Raw genomic sequence first — 23,917 nt, forward strand, 5'->3', positions numbered from 1 at the left:
TTTTTCCTGGAGGTAGTCAGTGGAGTTTGAATGAGAATGAATGACAGAGCGTGAAAGAGAGAGAAAAAGAGTTTGTGTGCAGTGTTCTCTGCTGAGCTCCACAGAGGACCTATCATTACCAGATGTCTCAGTAGTTTGTTTCCAGACGAATCCCTGCTCACCGCCTTTAATTCGACTCTGCCTCTTTCTCTTTCTATCTTCCCTTCTTTCTTCCTTTCTGTCTGCTCGCCCTCTTTTTCTCTCTCCTTTTTTTCCTTCCTCCCTTCTCCATTCCCAGCTGTTTTTGGAGCACACGAGCACGAAGGAAGTTCTCCACCAATTGTTTCGGTCCTGAGAGGAGCTCCGCAGTTGGACCCCTCCCCCTTTCTGTCTCACTCCCCTTTCCCTCCTGCTACTCTTTTCCTCTCTCACCCTCTCTCTCTCTCTCTCCCCTCCCCTTGTTGTGACAGAGCACACCTGCTTGATCTTGGCTGCATGCGCTCCGAGTCCAATTACCCCATAGGCCCTCTCAGCCACTTCACAGTCTCATCCCCCTGCTCGACTGGATTTTGGGAGTCAAGCTCATCTCAACCACTCTCTTTGCCTAGCTTCCACTGAGAACAGGTAGGTTAATCTTTTAACTCTGATAAAGGATGAAAATCTGAGAATGAATGAGTGATCTTAGCTCAAGAACAACGACTTGGGCTTGACTGTGAACAGATTTGTTTAGTTTGAGAATAGTTTTGAGATAACTCTTCAGATTTTTGTATCATTTAATGTCTTGCTTACACATATAGGGATGAATTAGGAACATCTCTTTGTCCATTATATAAAACTGACATTATTTGCTGACGATGTTATTTTCTAAACATGTGTCTACATGTGAGGCAAAGTGGGTTTAAGTGTGCCTCCTTTCATACTTAATTTTGCATCTGTGTGCATGTGTGTGTTGTATATATTCCCGACTTGTTGCCAAGCCTTGTTCCCACAGCACTCTTGGCTTTGTGATGAGACTTTAATCATTCCCAGTCCAATCTCCATACAGCTCTGAAAGCAGCGACTAGGGAAGGGGGTGTGGTAGTGCTGTTGATACCAGTACCTCGCTCGTCTGCCAAAAAAGTATTCTTTTTTCCCCGTATTTGATCTCCAAAGTATCCACCAGTGAGGACTGTGTGAAGTTCTCTCACTTTACAGTTTTAACTTGCATTTCTAATTTGTTGGTTTTTATGGCAGCTGACCAGAGAAGTGTTTGGCCACTTGTTTGTTGACTGTTTAGATGTAACCCATATGTCAGGGGATTATTCAAATGTGTTGTATTTTTACATGGCAATAGAATCAGATTTGCAATGCTTATGGAAGGGTTTAAGAGAGGAAAAGGGAGAAAACTTGGACTTTCTTTCTCCTTAACTTGGTTAATTCTTTTTGTCATTATTTGCTAACGTCAGTGGAAAAGATTCTGATTTGTTGCATTCATTTTTCCCTCTCCCTCTCTCTTTCTCTCTTTGTTTAGCTTTCTTTTTCTCTCTTTTTTTCCTTTCCCTGTGGCGTATTGGCCAGTCTACAAGTAAATGAGTGGAGAAAAAAAGTTGAAACGACAACAATGAGGATTTCTTTGTGTTTATTCAGCCCATTACTGCATGTCAAGATGTTGATTGGAAAGGTTGTTGCTGGTGCTTGTCACACTTTCCATTTCAGTGACTCATTTCAGGCCATTTTAACCCCAATCCCTTATCTGTCTGCTCAGTGAACCTGTTTCCTTTCAGTACATACCTCCTCTGTCCGCCGTGGCATTTGCAACTGTGTTTTCACAGAAGCAGAGCAGCGCCCAAATTGCTAGGGGCAACTTAAAGTGAGAAGAGGAGATGAAAAAGGAGGAGATGAAAAAAACCCTCTACCTGGCAACACACAGCACCATTAATCCTGTAATGGTACAGCTTCCTCTATCAAAGAGGTCTGAAGACTTCCCGGCAAGCCACCACACAACTCTGAGCTAACTCATTACATCCTTTCTTTGCCAGCAGAGAAAAAAACTTAATAAGGCTCAGCTGCACTGAATGACACTGAATGGAATGGAGTAAAACTGGGGAAAACTTAGAAACAACACAGAAAGAAAAATGTCACTTAGAATAGAATCGAAGCCAAAAAGAGGCATACACATTGTGCTAAAATACACCCAGAGCAATAAAAGTACTCCTCCAGATCATAGTTTCTTGGGCTAAGCAGCTGTTTAATGTTTGAACCAGAAACCAGAAATACCAGATTTTAAACTAAAAGCTGGACGGCATTTTTTTCCATTTGGAATTCAATTGTTTGGGTCAAAAAAAGGAAAAGAACAATGGAACTTGAATGGACATCAGCCTTGAAGTATTTTCCCCCTGTGTTTGTTGGAATACCAGAAAGTTCCACATGTCAGTCCTTCGGGCCAAAGTTAAGGGGTCAGACAGAGAAAGAAAATACCAAAAGCTATGAGAGAAAGGCTTGGGAAGGAAGGAAGAGAGCACAAAATGGGAGGAGGAGATGGAAAGAGAAGAAAGGTGGAGAAGGTTGGGCAGTTTGTCCACGTCTGTACAGCACAGACGTTTGATAATGGGACTGAGGCTGATGGCAGGTTGACAGCTCTTCACATGGAACAGCTGAAATGTGGTTTAACCACTCACTGGCTTTCTCATACTTTGATTCCAAACACCAGGCAAGGTTTTAAGACCCAAGAAGTTCTTTCAGTTATATTATTTAGTCTGAAACTTTTAGTTTCTCTATGAAGAAACTACTTTGAATCATAGTGGTGAAAAACCCTTGGGTTTTTCTTGGAGCCTAAAACATCCCATCATGCAGATATACACGGAAGGAAAGACTGATTTGGCTTTACTCATATTAATTTTAGAGAACTCGTTGGCACTGACATTGTTTGTTGGCAGTGTCTGTGCATATTTTCAGATGTTCATGTTCTCCCTCACAAAATCCCCCAAGTATGTATCAGAAATTCGTTGACTGTAACGACCACTGACTTGTTGGGTAACTGCTGAATTAAAAGTTCTCAGTAATTTTATCATAGTCATCAATCAAGCATATGTGTTTGTGCAATCATGTGGGAGGGGGAAACATATTCATTTGCTGATAGGTTAAAGGGGCCACATGTGTTTTAAATGTCCTGTGGCCTTGTAAATACCTTCCAGTGATTCATGGCCTGCAGACACTCTGCTAAGTCAGGAGCAGGCCTGTGGAGAGTTAAGAGGAGAGGAGCGAGGTAGCAGACAAGGGTCGAGAGTGGCAGTTAGCGTCTGCTTTATGGTGATTGGTTCATCATGGTTTGATTTGTTCAAATTAAAGCTCTGTGGTGTTTAAAGCTCGAATCTGTTTCTGTTCTGCTGTTGCACTTTGGTCGATTGAAAGTGACGAAGCATAGAAGGGAAAATTGCTTTACTCCCTCTTGCAGGCTCCGTTTCCTGTCTGGGATTCATTAGTAATGCTGAGGCCAGTTTTGGGGGAGAGTGGAGGGAGGGAAGGGAGATGAGACAAAAGTTGAAGACAGGAGAACTGACAAGGATGCCACCGCCACAGGAAATGTCAAACCCTTCCCCCCCTTTTTTTCATCAGACATGGACTGATGAATCCCAGGTTTCAGATACGTAAGAAAATATTGTTGAATGGTAACCTTATCGATTAAAGCTTTTCACAGCTGCCCGAGCTTTTCACATTGCTATACCTAGTTTGATTCTTTGGCCAGTGCTTTGAGAAGCCTTTAATGATCACTGGAAGCCCTTTAAAAGTCTTTGGAAGTCGTTAAACCGTCAGTTGTCTCAGTGCAGTAAAATACGACAATTAAAAATTGCTACTACACCAGTATCTTGATCCAAGTGTGTTTTAAATCTCAGTATAAAGCCAAACATATTTCTCAAGTTAGGTTCCAATGACTGGCTATATATCACTTCTGCACATGCTAATCTTTGTTTTACTGATGATGACATTTTTTGCAGCACTGTTTCTCAAACATGCATTTGTTTTTAAAGTGCAAGTGTTTGCTTCATAGCTCAATAACAGGAAACCTTTTGTCTAGCAGCTTTTGCAAATTAGTTTCTGTCCACTTTTTGTCAACAAAGAATTTCTCATTGTCACCTTCCAAGCTGGCATACAGCCACACCATCAATAATATTCGTCATGTTCCTCGAATAAAGCCACTCTGACCTGAAAGATCAAACAGGGAGGTTTGGAAGATGGTTTAATGCGGTTACTATTTGTTCACACTTTCATGTGCGTTTAATTTGAAATGTAATTTAGAGATTTTACAAACATTAAATCACTAAAAAAATATATTAAAGTTGGGTTTTTTTGTTTTTATTTTTAATAGAAATAAAAGATGTTTTCTGCATTTTAGGAACAAAATGATAAAATTTTCTAGTGTTATGTTTGTATCTCCAGCTTGGTGGTGTCCTCTGTAAAACTGGAAGTGATAAAGTGAATCACATTTATCCTGTAACAGAAAGTTGTATCTTCTTAGAGGGAATTAGAAATGCACACACTGGTGTGATCTGGGGTTTTGCAGGGTCAAGTCATGTTCCTGCATGCTGTTCAGGGCTGACAGCCCTTCGGGTTGTTTGAGAAGCCATATTTCAGATTTGCAGGCCAATCCTGTAGATGCATCTGAGCAGACTGGTAATTAAGGAAGCAATGCCTGGGGTGCAGCAGGTTGAATTTTAACTTTTTCATTGTGTCTGTGGGTTTTTAGAGTAAACATTAAAGCTTACAGAAAGACTTTGGGTGACCAAAATTTTTAGTTACTAGTTACTAGTTTATAAATTTCTACACCTCTTGACCCAAAAACACCTAACTTAATAATGATACCACTTAAAGTTTATTCTGCAGCTATGATTCCGATTTCTTAGTTAACGTCCCAAACAACAATCTCTGTCTGAAAAGCTTTTAGATTTATTTTTCTTGGGTTTGTTTCAAATAATTTTACTCTCATCATCATCAACTCCTAAATCTGAATATAACTGAAGTAGTAAGCAGTAAGCTTTGTGTTTGCAGTATTGCTGCAGCAGTTAAAGGCTTACAGAGCTCAGTTTGAGATTGCTCTCATGTCGTTCTTCCTTTTGCATGTCTGGCTTCCATTAAAAGATGCTGAAGTGTTTATGGACACCGTCTGACAGATTGATGGCAGGGAAACTGAAATTCTGCACCAGTGAACATGTTCGTGTATATCTAGTTGTGTGTTTTTGGCCAGAGGTCAAAGCAGACAGATAAGGTTCAGTAGTCCTTGGTTATGTGTGGCCATTTCTGTTCTGTTCTGTTCTACCATATGATCTGGCATCCACTGGCTCATAATACTCATAATACTGGCCTACGAGTGCCTTACATCCCAAAATCCAACAAAATTAAAGAACACTGCATTCAGTTTCGTAGATGAGGTTTTTATTGGATTGAATTTTCTGCTTTGATTAGATATGAGAGCCTAACACAGCCAAGATTACGCAGCCCTTGGAAGACTGGAACAACTTGTCCTCTGGATCAGATGTTTGCTGAGACCAGAGCTTTTTCATTCAACACATTCAAGTAAAACAAATGCAACATGTTTTTAAAGCACAGAAAGTTGAATCTGGACATTAAACACATGATCATGTGGCACAATTCCAGTTTCTCATTTCCAACCTATAGAATCAGCTGCTTTGTTTTGTTTTTGTTTTTGTTTTTTTGGGGGGGGGGGTTCTGGTTTTTGCACTTCATAGCAAAACAAGGAAAGTTAAGGGGCAGAAACGAACCTATCGAACTTGATTCCCCTCTGAATGGATGTGATTTCAAGCTTGGTCACACTGTATGCAAGCACTGTAACCGCTGGACTGAAGCTGTACAGTGTGTCAAATCGGTGGCTGTTTTTTGGACAGAGACTATAATTACTGCTCATGTTGAGAGTCACTTTGAGCCGTGATCACCATGACCCGACACAACCTTAACCAGGATTTGCACTACGTCAGCACTCACTTTCACTCCCATTCTCACAAACACGCTCTAAAAAGCTTACAAAATAGTTTAAGCAACAAATCTAGTATTTTCATTGTGACATGCCTAATAATAGAATAGAAAAAGTACTACAGTGCAAAAGAACAACACAGGCACCTGTGTTAACACACATTAAAACAAACTTTTTGTTTCATCCACACTTGAGAAGACCTTAACATGAACCCAGTCACACAAACCCCAATAAAATAAACATATGGGCCACTAACATCCTATGTGTGCTCAGAGGCCATATAAGCAACCTCGGAGTTGCTTTTAACCCTGGCCAGCTGATGGTTTTTGTTAAGTTTCATCATCCTGGTCATGATGCTCAGGTCAAGGTCGGCTGCAGACCAGCAGCTCCAAAATTGTTTGTTAGCAGCTGTGGCTCAAAAGCGCCCTTCAATTATTGTGGCACCACGAGGGAAGGAGGAACGTTTGGCTTTAAGGTTGACAAGCAGATTGCTGGGTCTTTGAGACTCTGCATGCATGTGTGTGTGTGTGTGTGTGTGTGTGTGTGTGTGTGTGTGTGTGGTTATCTTTAGAAATAGAAAAAAAAGGAAGTAGGATTCTCCCAGCGACTCCACTTGTACTGTAGATATAGACCCATGCAGAAGATGAAGTGTTCGACAAGCAAACGCTCATTAAATATGATATACAGCTGCAGCCATGAAATTTCTTGTCATGCATCTTCTTTGAATTACTGTAAAAACGCAAGCAGCTGTTAGCTAAAATGGTTATTAAAAAAAAGAAACAGGTGCAAAAAATATGAAACATGCTTAATGAAAAGGTAAAAATTAATGGAAAATGAGCCTGTAGAGGTAATCCGGGACTTCTTTGATGCTACATACTGGAACCAGAGTACTTGGTTCACCTCATGGACAGGACATTAACAGTTTTGCTGGCAGAATCACAGAACACATTAAATTTTGTGACCACACTATCTCCCCAAAAAGGATTTCATTTTGATTTATGAACAATCCTTTGGTCATTGAATGAAATGCTTAATGAAAAGATGAAGTCCTCATGTCTAGGGATAGGGTTTGCATATAGACCAAATCTGGGAATGGATCATGCAGACATCTGCAGTATGTGCTGCAGAAAGCATACTCCCATCTAGATAGCAACAGGATCACCTTCTTTGATTTTCCAAGTGAATTTATCATGAGAAGATACAGGAAATGTCAGTAGACTATCTCAGCGGTCCCCAACCTTTTTTGCGCCGGTTTATGCCCGACATTATTTTCATGGACCGGCCTTTAAGGTGTCGCGAATAAATACAACAAAATAAAACTAGTACCGGTACCGAAAAAAGAAGATTTATTCATAACACACTTGAAAAGACCCAGGAAAACCGAGTTAATGATAAGAACGATAACAAAATAATGCTGAAAACCAATAAAAACCCTGAAAAAAATACATTTCACACCTGAGCCTCAACTCTCGTGGCCCGGTACCAAACGACTCATGGACCGGTACCGATCCGAGGCCCGGGGGTTGGGGACCGCTGGACTATCTGACAGCCAGGACTCGGTGTGAGTTTGGGTAGTGCTCTGTCTGAATTGGTGATACAGTATGAAAGAGACTATATTGTCTCCTGTTCCTGTTCACCTTATACACCTCATAATTTCAGCAAAGTTTGCAATACAACCTACAGAAATACTGACAATTCTGCAGTGGTTTGCTGTATTGGTGATACAGGAGGAGAAGCATGGAGCACTACTGGATGTTTTTTCTAGAGTGGACTGGGAGGTATCATCGTGTGAATATGAAAGGCTACGTGGGCCATGTTTGTGCTGGGATAGGATGTTGATGTGGTGTAGGTGTAAAAGTACCCAGGGATCCACATGGATTACACAAAGGCTCTATGTAAGAAGGGGATAAGTGGATGATTTTCTCTTACAGACTGAAACTTAGGTGCCAAAAGGACAGATAAAGGAAATCTTTCATTTCATTTCATTTGTATTGTATATCTCATTCTATAAATGTTTAAATGTTAAGCCTTCTCTAGTTCCAGCAGTAACAGTAGAAATGCAAACTTGACCATGGTCACAATAAGGCTGACACGTGGATTGTAACAATGTAAAAAAAAAATTTTAAAAATATGAAAATGAAAATATATTATTTTATATGATTGTTATTTTTAACAGTATCTGTAAGGGAACCCTCAGTCGGATGACCCTCACTAATCTCTTTAAACTAAAGGTGTTTTTACTTCTACATTTCTTATTCTTTTTCTTATAAACTGCATTCTTTTGTCTGCTTTTGACTTATTGCAGCATTCAACAGCATCCAATTCAACAGAATTTGGTATTTTCTAAACTTATTTTCTAAACTAAAAGACTATATTCAAAGTGTATCCACCCAAAACCTTCTGTGTCATTTCAGGCTCCCTACTATCAGCACCATGAGGTCTGCCTGTCTCTCTCTGCTCCTGGTCACCGCCTGCTGGGCTCTGCCCTTTCGTCAGTCTGGTTTCTTAGACTTCATGATGGATGAGGGGTCAGGGGACCCTGTTACTCAGTCCCCATTGCCCCCCGTGATTGGAGGCCCTAAATGCCCCTTCAGATGCCAGTGCCACTTGCGTGTGATCCAGTGCTCTGACCTTGGTAAGGCAATACACTTCCCAGTGGTGGTTTATATGGTTGTATAGACTTGTTTTCTAGCACTGATTAAACAATATGAGAATTATCCATGGTTAAAGTCCAAAATCTTTCAGTATATATAGACAAACAGAACTCCATCACCTGTAAAGATATGCTTTGCATGTTTCTTTTGGGTTTGCTTGAGCACAGCTAACATCTATTTTAGGGCCTAATTCCTAAACATTTGTGAAAAGAAATGTTTTCTTCATTCAGTCCTTCATTTGCAGTCCTGTTCTAGACTCAAAATGCCTGAGCTTGTTCCACTGTACCATTCATGGCATTACATTTTTTAACTCTTTTCCTCCTCAGACACCTACTAGGGGTAACCATAGCTTCTCTTTTCTGTCATATTTCAGGCCTGCTTCCTAAAAAAAGATTGGGTGTGCATCAGGTAGTGATGGTTATTTCTCCCTGTACAGTTCACTAGTGCTACCCTATTAGTTGCCAAACCACATCTTAATTTATATATAGAGGTGTGAAAACTCATCATTAAGGGTACTGGAGAGATCACCAAATGTTCTTTATGGGGGAAGGAGTTAAGAGCCTGAAAGAAGTCACTTGCTTTCCTCACTCCGCCCAAACCCAAAGGGTCATTGGAAGGGTGTATTGTGTTACTCATTCTTGCACAGTCCTCCAGAGAACTTGTTTTGATACATTAAATACTTCCAGATGCTGCAAGTCTTATTTCATTTCTTGTAACAACAAGATTATCTTCTTTTTCTGGATAACAGCTTTTCTTTAATCGCAGCAGAGATTAAAGGTTAACCTGGACTTCATAAATATATTCTAGTACCTTAAATTAACCAAAAAGTGCTTCTATAAGTTTACATGGTTTATTTACCAAGGTTAGAACTACTATTAGTTGGGTTTTTCATTCATCACACTCACAACAATTTACTCAATAGTCATCTTCTTTGTTTGGACCTCATCTGCCATGTTTGTCTCACGTATGGCATACACAAAAGGTTCAGTCATCTTTCAGAATCCAACACACAAAAGTCCCTGACCTCATTTATATTTGGTTATTATGTAAAAGTGCTTGACTAGGCAGTTCGGTTTGACAATTCTTTGGCCCTGTTTTTGTTTGGAAAGTATGAGCTTCAAGAAGGAGCAGGACAGGGAGGAGTGTCACTAATGGAGGATACTAGGATGAGGAGTAGACAGACATCGCATAAACAAACAAAAGATGTTTCAGATTCTGGAAAAGAAGCATAAGGAGACGGGCAAACAAATATGAGCAGGCGACTCAAACGGTTAAGGGACAGACAGGCAGTCACAAACACAGACGGTCAGAGAGACCAGTTCCATTATGTCATTACTCCAAGAGGGGCCGTGAGCAGCAGCACTTTCCCCAAAGATGCAACTCTAGTCTCCACTCTTGCATCAGCACTATTTTCCAGATCCCCCATCTGCTCCGCAGATCTGCTGGCACATCCACAATAGACATTCAAATGCTCAGATACACACACACACACACACACACACACACACACACACACACACACACACACACACACACAGGAATAAACATTGCATGTGTTTGGACGCACACAAGTCTGGCCATAAAATGTCTGAAAGAACTCAGAGATTTGGATTTTTCTCAGTGAGGCTGATTGCTGCTGGCACGATGACAGTTAAAACATTCAGGGGGAAAACCGGTGTAAGGGTCAAAAGTTGCGATTATATCTGTGAGAAAGAGGTTTTGCTGACAGGCTGCAGAACAGCTTTTCTTTTTCCATTACCAGTAATAAAATGGCGCAATCCCCCATTAAACCTGTAAAGCTAATTGTCTTTTAAAAATATATGACGGTATAAAGTGAGCAACCTGGGCATCACACCCTTCTGAACAACCCAAAAAAGTCCCAAACTTCCCAAGAGCCATTTGGTTCTGTGACAACTCATCCTTCCCAGACACAGTTCCAGAAAACGACAGGAAATTTCATAAATAGTGTCATTAATTCTTTGTAAGGCTCCAAATTAGTCCAGTCTACTCCAAAGCAATCATGCACTTGAGATTGTAATCACTCTGATATAAAACTGAGTGATTAGTGAAGTGAGGACAAAACTCGAAGCCCAGTTTTTTCTTGCTCATTTCCCGATTGCTAACAGATGAAAACCAAGAAGTGAAACATTCAGTTAATTTATGCTGTAATTTTAAACATTTTTTAACATTAGACTTTTGCTATTGTGTAATGAGGCGTTTTTCTTTCAAGCTTTGCTTTTGAAATGTTTTGGCTGCAGTGCCGAGGCTCAGATTTTATTTTTAAGGCAGCTAGGCAGCGAGTATTTGCAGACCAACATGAAAAACTACAGACAACCACGCCAACTCATTTCACCTACGAGAAAGCCAGCAACCTTCAGGAATCACTACTAACCAGTCCAGGGATACAGATTTGTCCCTAGCAACCAGTGATTGTATCACATACAGGGCAGACAGCTCTCCAACAAAGAGTGCATGACATCACATGGAGAACATTAATTAAGCCAAAATTCGTGTCCAGAAAATAACGCATTTGTTGGGCCTTATGGAGTTCATATTCAGGTCATTTATGGCTCAACTACTTTGAATCACATCAGATTGCATGATTATTGCACAACGCCCTTTATCTTGAATGTTTTTGAGTTTCGTGCAAGATTTTTTTTTCCACACATGAGATGTCAAATCATTATTCACACTCAAATAGAAAACATTTCTTTTTAGCCAAGTTTTAAGTTAAATGTTTTGAAGGGGTGGTTTTTAATTAATTTGACACTCTTATTATAAAAAATGAATCTGCAGATGAAACATGCCGTCATAAAACCATGTATTTTGTTGGATAGTCAGCACCACATGTTCCACCCATTTTTCTTCTAAACCTCCGGTTACATGGAGTACTTATTAAGCTGTATTTGTCACCAGATAGTTGACTGTAAATTGTAATAAATAGTGTCTAGCTGAGGCAGATGACAGATGTTGGAAACTAGGTTAAGGCCATATTTTTCAGCAGTTGTCATTTGCCTGACATATTAATATATATGGCGTATTTTTTGCTTCTATTAGAAACCACAAACACATCCTTTTGAAAGTTTTTCCAGCTGGCTTTCTACAAAATTGTTGCTTTTACAATAGAGGCATCAAAAAATGAGTTTTAGGCCCGTGGAAGCAGAGATGTTTTGACTTTTTAGAAAAGAATAATAAAAGGTGTGTGTGTAAGACTAGAGCTATACAGTGCAGTGATGTAATGGTGACCACAAACTGCTGTGTTAATGTGTCATGCACTGCCAAGTTGGAAAAGCTGACAGAAAAACAAACCAGCAGGAAATAATGTTTGGGTGAGCCAAACAGAAGTAGTCACAAGTTATTGAGCCAAAATTTGTCAAGACATACGTATGGAGTGGAGAAACAGAGTGTAACTTTTTTTGTTAAACAGTTTATTCTACGCCTCTTCCTCTCAAATGTAAACTGCCCATTAGGAATCTCGCCGTATGTTTTTTTGTATCACCACAGAAGCATAAAAATCTCCTAGATGTCTTCATTCAACTTTTTTGAAAGCTGTCTTTCACATCAGATGCCTTTTTTTAATTTGCTCATGACGTGCCGCGCTAAAGTCCAAGCAAAAGGATCTCATGTGACCTCAGTGTCCAGGTATGCAGTTGCATTAATGCCAAAGGAAATTTGTTTCAAGGTCCATTTCCACCATGTGTGCCTCGCAGCACATCAAATAGTTTTTCTGTCCCTTTGGAATGTCTGTTCTTAAGATCTCAAAGTCAAAGCACCATCCTGTACTGTTAGATATTCCCAAGCCAGTATGCAACAGACATCATGGAGAGGCTTTATTCAGTAACACTGCAAGGCAGACAAACACACAACAGTTATCACATGTGGATTTGTAAGTTTAAAGGACCTAAAAATGAAATGTGTGAAATTGTGAAAAATTAGTTTTTCTTGGCTGTTCAAATTAAAAACAAATCATCAAATCAGCTACACCTGTTTTTGTTTATTGCTTTGAAAAATCGAAATCATCGATTAATCCACACTATCAAAAAAAACTGAGTGATGCTCAAAAAAACATGTTTTTCAGTATCAATCTGATTATTTTTATGGGATGGTTTAAAAATCCACACATGTTAGCTGACAAAAAAAAAATCCTCCTTCCCAGGATGAAGACCAGTAACTCAAGACATCACATTCAAACATCTGTGTCCAAACTGTCTTTCCTGCAGCTCATGCTGAGCACACATTGCCTCTGGCAACAGCACAAAGTTCCACAAATACACATTACACATTTTCACACAGTCGGACAAAGGTGGACAGAAACCAGGGAAGAATAGCGGGTAATCGTTTTGTATCCATTTCCTCTTGGGGTCAGAGTGTGGTTAACCTCTCAGCACCTGAACCACCACTGTCACCGCCTTACTTCAAACTCCACCATCCATCATTCCGATGGATTTATTGCACTTGTATGCTGCTGACTGTCATAACCACACATGCAGTTAATCAGGTTCTTATTGAAATCGCCTCGTTTAGGCCTGAAGGCTGTCCCTGAGGATATTCCAGATGACACCACCCTGCTGGACCTGCAGAACAACAAGATCACTGAGATCAAGGAAAATGACTTCAAGAACCTTAAAGGACTACACGTAAGAGATCATTCGCTTTCACAGGGTCGCGTGCCCATGAACCATTTGTTATTCCCAACATTATATAATGTCTGAAGTTATGTAACTATAAAACTCACCACAGCTGTCTTTCAACATAAAACTTGATTATCCACATTGGGAAACATCTTGTCCATCCATCCATCCATTTGCTTCCGCTTATCCTTTTCAGGGGCGCTGGAGCCTATCCCAGCTGTCATAGGGCGAGAGGCGGGGTGCACCCTGGACAGGTCGCCAGTCTGTCGCAGGGCTAACACACAGAGACAGACAACCATTCGCACTCACATTCACTCCCACATTCACACCTAGTGGCAATTTGGATTAATCAATTAACCTAACCCCACAAATTGCATGTCTTTGGACGGTGGGAGGAAGCCAGAGTCTTGTATTAAATCAATTTTTTGATGTTGGATAGATCCTCCACCTCCATAAAGCACCACCTCCATTTCCCTATACAAATAGTAAATACCACGACTGCCCCTCTCACAGTCCCCCAGTCCATGGAAAGCATTATCCCTATAGGCCTCACAGCCTTACACCTCTGAACTCTCGTAGCTTTCCTTCTCGCAATAAATGCCTCAGTCTGACAGCCAGAGCTGTTTCCTGGCCTCACAAGGGGATTGGTCCACATACCACATATTGCTTCATGTCTGCTCCAAGAGAGGGCAACAGCAGGAGTGAGATTCCTCTGAAAATGCATTAGTAATAACACCCACCACCACAACATCTGCTGGGTTCAAAATATCTTTTGTTTTTGTTGCGGTTTTATTCGGAAAGTACGATTTCTTTCACAGTCCTACGGTGCATATAGCCGTGAAACTTTCTCAGTGGAAAAACTAGAAGCCACCAAGGTGTAAAGTTTCAAATAAATGTTCAAATTCCATATAAATAAATATCAAACAGTGATCTGGATGTGAAACGCTGCTGCTGTATTTTCTAGACTGAAATGTTGCTGTTAATGCCTTGAACTCATCATTTCATGCATTTTTAATTAACTTTAACACTGTTATAGACACTAGGCAGCAATAAAAACATTTTACAGTCAAGAATATCATATTATTTCCCTTGTATTCCCTCTTACAGGCTCTGATCCTCGTGAACAACAAACTCACTATCATCCACCCCAAGGCCTTCAGCCCTCTGACCAAGCTGCAGCGCCTGTACCTGTCAAAGAACTTGCTAAAGGAAATGCCGGCTAACATGCCAAAGAGCCTGCAGGAGCTTCGCATCCATGAGAATGAGATCACCAAGATTAAAAAGGCCTCTTTCCAGGGCATGTCCCATGTCATCGTCATGGGTATAAAAATTTACTGATATAGTTACTACATTATCTTTATATATATTCTTTTGCTCTTCCCTCAAGTAATTACATACAGAGGAATAGCTAGCAGGTCTGATTTTCATTTGAAAAGAAGCGAACTTGCTCATGTAAACACACCCAGTATGCAGCTGGTGGCTTGACGGCCCCTGGGAAGGTTGATTTAATGTTTTGTGTGTGACCTTAAAATACAACCCCCACTTCTTTTGCTGAAATGTACAGTTTACAAATCAAATGTGCATATTTGGGCAATGAGCTGTACTGCTGTTTATCCATCTAGATTGTTTTGCTATGAATTGATCCAAATTTTGGAGCTAGTGTCTCCATTCTTCTGAATATTCTCTGCAGAAGGATCGGTGCTTTTCCCTTGGCTCGGTTCTAATGTTAGCTGATTGCACGCTTGTGCAAATTTCATACATGAAATCGCAAAGTTGTTCAGCATAGTGAAGCAGCCTACAAGCAAGATAAGGCAGAGGCCCTACCATCATACAAATGTAACAAAACTCCCTGCGTTCTCCTAAAATACCAACACATCTTCCCAATTTGGTGTGACTCTTTCCCAATCATATATGTAGAAAATGATGAGCTTACAGTTTTTATAGCTTAGAATTTGGTGTTTAGGTTCAATTATCAATTCTTCTGCTGTAATAATAACAATATCAAACTTAAGTTGTTTGATTAAAATGTACTGGAACACTAAAAGGCAGGAGTTGTTTATCTTCACTATATTTGCAAGATTAAAGAGGTTTTCACTACTGAAATCTCCAAATCTGGGCAACTAACACCAAAACTTGCTGTGAATTGTCCCATTAATTTCCTCCTCCCTTTGATAACTCATATCTAACTCTTAAAATTCCCTGTCCCACAAATAAAGTATCAGTGTGTCACTGATTAAACTAAAGCCAGCATGTGGATTCAATCAGCTGAAATACAGTGAAAGTGGTATGAGAATGATGCTCCGTGACAAACCAGGAAATCTGGCATGGAGAAAGATGACTGTGCAAACAGAACTATTTCATAAGTCAGCCCTCGTTGTTCCCGTAACACATCCAGGGAGGAACTAATTTGGGATCCATTTCTCTTTTTTCGTCATGTGTCCTCAATTCCATCTTTTTTTTTCAGAGCTTGGATCCAATCCTCTGAAAACTGCAGGAATTGAGGCCGGTGCTTTTGCTGACCTGAAAAGGGTGTCTTACATTCGCATTGCAGACACTAACATCACAGAGGTCCCCAAAGGTATTGCGCTCATCTATTACCACAAATAACTCCTAAAAGAAGATTTGTGCATGCGACTGGATTTTAGTTTACAGTGAAACACTTGGTTTAGTGTAAAAAGAAAAGAAAGAAGGAATACTGCATATTCCTAGACTAGAAATATCCTCTTCTTGCTTTTTTTCTGTCACAGAAGATTGAAGAAGTCATAGAAGTTGCTACCTCTTAATACCACTTGGTTTTTGATGTGGATCTATTGTCTTGTGGGTTCGCAGGTCTGCCCAGCTCTCTCTCTGAGCTTCACCTGGATGGAAACAAAATCACCAAGCTGACAGCTGACAGGCTCAAGGGCCTAAATAACCTGGCAAAGTAATATGCATATGTTTATCATTTTAAACTGTGATTTCCTTTGCATTTTGAGCTTTAAAGTGAGTGCAGGTGGGACCACTTCTTCAATGCAGTATTAACCACTTGCAACTACATGGCTGTGAGTAGTTGTAGTAGTTGTAGATTTAATGCTTTATGCTTAGAAAAAAGGAGAAAAACTTGACTATCCAGAGTCCTGAATTTAAAAAAAAAATGCAGATGCCCAAATGGATTTAAGAGTAGAGCACTGGCACATATTTACGTGTAAGAGGGAAAAAGTTTATTATGGGGTTTGTAATTGAATGATAATTAAGCTGAGGGTGCCTGCAGTCGCTTGCAGACAGGCTGGAGTGCAGTCAGAAGGGAGCCGAGTGAGTGGGGCACTCACTCTCCTATGGTTTGGAGTTGGTTGAGTTTTGCAGAGCTAGGTTTTTCTGCAGTACATAAAGAACAGTCTGGGGAGGTTCACTGGAGACTGAAGTAAGCCTCTTAAGACACGCACTTTTTTCCATTAATCCTAGGTCATCTGAATTTGTCAGCTTCAGCTCTGAATGTGCACATTTTGTCACATTTCTCTGCAGTCACTTTTGCATCATTGCTGCTCCCTTTAGGCAGCTTTTTTCTGATTGGTTGCCACTCAAAAAGGTTTGGACAGCTGGTGGGCGTGGCTCCTATGAGTGCAGCTCTATTCCTGACATGAGTACTACATCAAGAATATCTGCTATCCCTGATATCATACAGAGCTACCAGACATTTGTACAGCAGGCTGAAGTCTAAGCTTGTGGCTCATAATTTATGATAATGTACCTTTCTGAATGAGTTACCTTTTCGAATTGTGTTTCCACTCTTTGGTTTGGCTTGTTGACCTGGAAAACTAGCTGCAGTGTTACTGTTTAAGCAATTTTCTGTCTGGAAAACCCTAAAGCCTAAACAGTGGTTTCTGGATTGCTCATAAATTTGACTAGAACGTGTTTATAAGATCACTGCTCAGATTATGCCAGGGATGGCATACCAAACCAGAACAAAGAACACTTTGATGCAGAAGTTGAGGGAAGAGGAGCATAAGATGCTTTTTGTTTTCCATTCTCTCATAATGAAGTAATTGAGTGGGAGATTCTGGGCTCTGCAGCAGGTGTGGATATTTTCCTGCATGCGCATTTCCTCTGGTAAATCTCTCTCACTTCCTTTCAGCTCATTTTATTAGCTATTGAGGACTTTGGAGTGAATGTCACTGGCTTAGTTTGCAATGTACTACTTTTTTCTACTTCCTGATTTTTCTTGCAGGCTGGGTCTGAGCTACAATCAGATCAGCTCTGTGGAAAACGGCACATTGGCTAACACACCCCACCTGCGAGAGCTGCACCTTGACAACAATGCTCTGACCAGCGTGCCTCCTGGCCTGCCCGACCATAAGTACATCCAGGTACATACTCATCTGATTAACGTTAGGATTATGGCACTTTTCCAGTTTTCAATACACATCTTAATCAAAGGAGCGTTGTTATTGCAACCACTTATTTCCAGCACTGTAGTTATGTTTCTCATTCTCTTATGGTTTGATCACACACAGCTCCTTTTCTCTGATGTAAACCATGCTGAAAAAGTTTACTTTGCTGCGTTTTTTTCATTTGGGTTGTTTAGGTTAACAATGCTCGATTACAAGTCAGCCAAGGCTTTCATAACTCAAGTCATATGGATTCATTTTTTGTTTGTTTATTGACTGTTGGTAGCTTACACTGATACAATCTGATCTGGAAAGTAGGGGGAAAGTAGACGGGCCATTTAACGTTTAGTTTGGCACTTTGATATCTCAAATGTGGAACTAGTGCTTCAATCTTATCTCAGAAGGCTCCTTCATTTAAGGTAATTCCCTGAATTTCTCAATAGATCAAAACGTATTAGATTACAAACTACCTTTTTCTGTGAATGTTGTCAAGAGCAAACATCTCAGACTTTTGGAAGAAATGAACCAGGTTGTTGATATAACTTTCAAATTTGGAAACTATGCACAGTTTGCACAAATCCTTTACTTCCAGCACAGATTGGGACACTTCCATTCTCTGAGTCAAAAAGGATATTGTGTGATTCATCTGCAATTCCTGTTCCCGGACATCCCACGCAAGTCTGTGGAAAGCCCAAAGTGGCATGGCAATAATTAAATGACGATCAGATACAGTATGAGAAGGAGAAACTTGCAGAGGCAGCAGCAACTGTAAGCATGCTGGAGCACATTAAATAGCACACCCTCTATGAGATTTACCAATAGAATGAGCAGAAATGTATCAGCCGATGTGGACTGATAGAAGTTGCATAACAGAAGGTTTTATTGCAACTGTAAGAATAACTACACTGCAATATTTAGGGTGTTTTTTACATAAAAAAAAACAAAGAAAGGTGGACAACAATATTGTTTTTAGTGAAACCAGATGTTTAGAAAAGGTGCCACATACAAAGAAATTATTTATAGAAGTCTCTTTCATGCTTTTTGTTCTGTCTTTTGACTTTTCCATTGTATATGATGACATATTTAGCAGGGTGACTCTGAAGTCTGTAATTAACATTATAATGTTATGCCACTTTCCCGCCTTTGCTCCTAGAGCCTAGCAGCTTTGTCATTTTCCTGAGTTCTCCATATTTTTCACACACCACTTGATTAGCATGTATGCAGTCCTTTTCTCCACTGTTTTTAGTTAAACATTCTGAAGAGAGAAGGAAAAACAGCCTGGCTTGGTTGTTGCTATCATTCATTTTGAGACATATTATTTTCCTCTTAATCTGCTTTATTCTGGAAAAGCCAAATTATTGCCATGCACGTTCGGTGACCGAATGTTGTTATTATTTTAATCCCTGCTCTAGGTGGTCTACCTTCATGCCAACAAGATTGCTGCTGTGGGAACAGAGGACTTCTGTCCTCCCGGCTTCAACACCAAGAAGGCCATGTACTCTGGCATCAGCCTGTTCAGCAACCCCGTGCCTTACTGGGAAGTTCAGCCAGTCACCTTCCGCTGTGTCTTTGACCGCTCCGCTATCCAGCTCGGCAACTACAGGAAGAAGTAGAGCGTCCTACATGCCACTGCAAGGAAGTGTGTGTTTGTAAATGAGTGTGTGAGAGTTTTGTATGTGTGAGTGTTCGACAACAGCCCCACAACACTGACTCCCTACCAACACTGCCTTTCCACAAATGATGATACAGTTAATTCGCATACTCATTTCAAAACTCTGTGGACCTCAAACACAACGTATCAGATTCAATATTCAGCTTCAAGGTTTGTGCAACGATAGTACCCACAGCTTACTGCAAATACTAGCACACTACAGTGACGCTTTCGTGCACAGGGCACATCATTCACGGGACCAGTTACGCAAGCATTAATATTGCATATATGTTCACATAAGTGCTGTAACATATTAATGTGTATAATATGTGCAATTTATTCAGTGGACAACAAATTAAAAGATGAACCCAAACCAAAAAAAAAAACCCAACAACAACAAAAAAATCTCACTCAGTGGAAATCTCAATTTAATCGCCTTTTAGACCTGTAGCATTGTATGAATTAGCTGGCCTGTAGAGCAGGCAGCAATGGGTTAACTTGTGTTTTACCCTTTAACAACCGGTATACTAGAATGTAGTAGATATTGCCTGTGTACTAGGAATAGACTTCAAAGTGTAATATTACCAAGCTGCATTTCAAGAACACAGAGTGTCTATTTGAATTGTTCTCAATTCAAGTAGAGATAAAAGCAGCAGTGATTTCATTTGCTTTGTGATATCTTGTGCTTCCTTCCATGTTGTTTTAGCTCTGGATCTTTTTATATATTTTCTCCATCACATTCCATCTCCTGTTCTGTTCCAAGTGTGTGCTTCCCATAAAACAAGGTGAAAATAGCTTGTTAAATGTAGAATAAATCATATATGTTTTAAACAGAAGCCATGCCCAAAGATTTATATGCATGCTCTTAATTTTTCCTTTCAACTTGAACCTGATGCTTTCTTTATTGTCGTGTTAATGCGTGTATGTATCTACTTCATGTTTACCTTCCCTTTATTTTTATTTTTTATTCTTTTTGTTGGAAGTTGGAGGGTCTATGTAGACTGACATGCCAGCAGCAACCATATTGGTGTGAATGTTGTATGTATAGATGCTGTATATAAATGCTGTATAAAAACCTCTCATTGCTTAAATGCACAAGCACTTACCATAGCTCAGACTTAATATATCAGCAACAAACGTGTTCCTCTTTTTTTCGGAGCAGGGGCTCCAGCTAAGTTGTCATGAACAAAATAAAAATACTAGTGGAAACAGTAGCAGTTTTTAATGGTTACAATGACCAGAATTAGCATTATTATCTTTGGTGTGAATGGAGAGTTAGCTCCAAGGTCACTGGATAGCACAAATGATCAAGCGAACGTACTAAACATGAGAAATCTTCACTTATATAGAACATAAATTCACATCAAATTCGAATGCTAACAGGAGGCATGTCATTGAGAGAGAACCTTGGCAAAGACTGGAAATGTGCAATGAAAGCGTGATGAGTTATCAAATGAAAAACACATGCACCCAAACACTAAAAATTTCAATTTCATTATTTCAGCTGACTGCATTTCAGAATAAAACCAGACTAATAAGCGATCTAGGTTTGACTATGTTTCACTTTCGATTATTTAAAAGTCATCGATTGCTTTCACTTTTATCGCAGCCTTTATCTGCTCGCGCTAAACATCAATGCTTTCTTGCCATCTGGCAACAGTAAGTGAGTCACATCATCAAAACTGTACTTCTCTACAGTTTTAATTATTTTAATTATAGTATACAGGCCTGCAAGAGCTCAACATATCATGACAGAATCAGGTGGGTTTTAGTGACTTATTACATCAAATTAAAACAGCGCTTTTCATTAAAACAGTGATTTTGAGCTGTTATGTATACTGTGTTACTCACTGGTACAATATATTACCAGTGGGGTATGTAAGAGGTGTTTTAGTGTGTTTTCTACATTTACTTATGCTGTGTATGGTTCCGGGGGTTGAAGACATTCCCAACAAGACACTTTGAGCAGATCATCAGTCGACTGTTACACTGTTTATATTTATATGTATGCTGCAAATGTTGCGTCCAGAGTGCACCTAGCCTCTTGCCCTATTACAGCAGGAATAGGTTAAAAATCCGAACTGCAAATACTACACAGTGCAATCACCATAAAGTCTCCTGTGCGGTGTGTTTGATTCTTCAGAGGAAACCAGAGCTCAGACACAAACACATCACGTACACTTCACACAGGTTACCAGGTTTGATAACGGAGCTCTATAATCACCATCACACAACATCCAGATCCCAAGGTGAGTGAAAACACTGTGGTGAAGGCTGTAAAGAGCCTTAAAAATCTAACTTATGGTAGATTAATTTGCTTCGAGCTACCCCAGCAGGCTCTAACTCATTTTGATGGGTTTTGTGGTCCGGGATGAAAAAAACAGTATTTGCAGAAGAAACATTTCTGGCCTGTGAGCCATCGGAGATTTATAGTCAAGGAGTCATTTGGGAGACTTTAATGGGAATATTTAGGTTGAAGAAAAAAGAAACTGGCCTCCCATGAGATATATATAGTGGTTAAAATTCCTGACTCCAAAAAAGGCTGTGACAAGAAGTTTTTTGTTTTTTAATATAGTTACAATATCTTATTTAATTCAAAACTGTGGTTTTATCATTATTTTTTGGCTTTTTTGAGCATTTTTCTTGTTCCTACTACACACCTTCAATTCATTCAATTCAGTAGTGCTTTTTTTGTAAGGTATTGACAGTAGAACTGTCATAGCATTAGCAGCCTGCCTTTTTTTATGATTAACACAGTGCAAAACGTCTCGCATCTTTTCCATTCAAACAGCCGTCACTATTATACCCAGTAACATAATTAGTAAATATGAAATAAGCCAGAGAAGGCCTTTAGATCATCGGATATATTGCAACGTATATACTGCTGTATTTCCTATAAAGGGAACTTACCCATGAAGTTCCCAAAAATGTAACACAGATCACGATTTTTTTTTAAATTAATCCACCTTGCAGTCATGTGTATCAGTGGAAAGTCTACTTCTGTCATACTTCTGTTACAATCAAGCCAAAAAAGCAGTTTACCATGCCTTTACACTTGGACTGCTTATTGTAAAGGCAACTCTGAGGACATACATGGGAAAGTAGCAGCAGCAACAAATGCAGTGATCCTTTTCATTGGATAGTTGTTCAGCAGTCCGTGTAAAATAATATGTTAGAACAGAAAACAATATAATTGGCTTATTGAAGTAGAATGAAACATATAACTCAAGAAACACAATAAACACAATTTTGTAGTACATGTACGATGACAATAAAAGGCTATTCTAATCTAGTCTTCTGTTCTAAAACACCAGACACTATTTAACCTGATGAGTTATTCAGTTTTCATGAGATCATCCTGTCATGAAAATGTTTGGGGTTTAATAATAATTTCACTTGGTAAATTAAATTAAAAATATGTTATGAAAAGCAAAGTATTAACGAGTTGCCAAAAGCTCAGAACTCTCTGCCTCTGATATGACTTGGTTCTTCTATTTTCTTTAGACAAGGACAGAAAGCATCAGTGTTTGAGCTCTGGCGCTCATCCCAGGACCTCAGAGCGGGTTCAGCTAGACAACATGAATGCTCTTCAATCTGTTGCCCCCATGTGGTGGCTATCGGTAGAGCACTTTCTATTTTCCATCCGCCTTTCTGCCTCAGTCTCACACACACAGACACATGCCAGAGCAGCATGCAACTTGATCTTCTGCACAGTCGTCTATCTTCTCGTTGCCAGGACTTGTGTGTGTTTAGGCATGTGTGTCTGGTGCTTTACTTCATGTGCTGGAGAACTTGAGAAGCACTAGTTGGGCTGTGAGCATGCACAGATCACACTGATTGCTAAGAATAAGTGTCTAGTGTTATGCAATTGAAGTAGCCTGTGCCCTTCACCATGTTATGAGAGGAAAGTCGTGAGATCTGGTGAGAAGCAGATGTGCCAATGATCCATGCAGATGTTTGTTTGAAACTACATTTATCAAATCCAGCTTATAGAAAAAACCCTGAGCTTATATCTGTCTGACTATCATCAATGTGGTATTCTCCTTAATCTACCTATCAACACCTTAACAATGTGTTAAACCCTGTTATTACTGCACGAGGTATTTTACACAAAATGGGCCTAAATTGGTCTACTTTACACTAAATCCTTTAATTTAGGGATTTAAAGAAAATTAAGGCATGTTTGTGTGTTACAAATAGACGCGGAAAGCTCTGTTTTGTTAAGTAGATCCTGTCATCTAATTTTGTTGCCGGGTCACTCTTGGAGCACATGTGAGCCCATGAGACACCAGGTGAGAGAATCACTCGGGCTGCCAGGGATGAGTCTCTCTGTGTTAAGCACAGCCACATGACCACATGGTAGGAACAGAAGGTGGTGTCTGAGTGCTGTCTGAGACTTTATTAGAAGCTTCTGTGTGTCGGTGCCAAGAAGTCCAAGAATATCCTGTTTGCTAATATGCTTGCTTGGATCTCCATCCGTGTACCTGGCAGTCCATGTGCATATGTGTGTTACTTTGTTCAGTGTTCTCTTATTTTCCTATGCCCCTTTATTTTTATGCAATTATCTGTCTGAGTGTGCTGTTGATCAGAAATAAGGTCTAACATTAAGTAATGCAAATCTGTTGATTAAAAAAAGAGAATAATATGTAATGTTTTGTATACAGAAAAAAAGG

At 39.8% G+C, this 23,917-nt stretch overlaps 1 protein-coding gene across 1 annotated transcript; it reads left to right on the forward strand.

Annotated features, from left to right (window-relative positions):
• The first annotated feature begins 426 nt into the window (after positions 1-426).
• On the forward strand, positions 427-20,458 carry dcn (decorin). The gene is made up of 8 exons (XM_005930231.2): positions 427-603; positions 8,359-8,579; positions 13,123-13,235; positions 14,337-14,550; positions 15,694-15,807; positions 16,059-16,152; positions 17,434-17,572; positions 19,006-20,458. Exons 2-8 carry the CDS (start codon positions 8,378-8,380, stop codon positions 19,204-19,206), a joined length of 1,077 nt encoding a protein of 358 aa, XP_005930293.1. The 5' UTR covers positions 427-603; positions 8,359-8,377; the 3' UTR covers positions 19,207-20,458.
• The last annotated feature ends 3,459 nt before the right edge of the window (positions 20,459-23,917 follow it).

This window comes from Haplochromis burtoni, unplaced genomic scaffold (genome assembly GCF_018398535.1).
Source record: "Haplochromis burtoni strain Fernald_Lab_line unplaced genomic scaffold, NCSU_Asbu1 Contig_131, whole genome shotgun sequence".
Taxonomy (NCBI): Eukaryota; Metazoa; Chordata; class Actinopteri; order Cichliformes; family Cichlidae; genus Haplochromis; species Haplochromis burtoni.

Coding starts and splice junctions, on each gene's coding strand:
- dcn (XM_005930231.2), top strand. CDS start 8,378: ATGAGGTCTGCCTGTCTCTCTCTGCTCCTGGTCACCGCCTGCTGGGCT. Junction 8,580..13,122: donor GATCCAGTGCTCTGACCTTG/GTAAGGCAATAC, acceptor CGCCTCGTTTAG/GCCTGAAGGCTGTCCCTGAG. Junction 15,808..16,058: donor CATCACAGAGGTCCCCAAAG/GTATTGCGCTCA, acceptor GTGGGTTCGCAG/GTCTGCCCAGCTCTCTCTCT.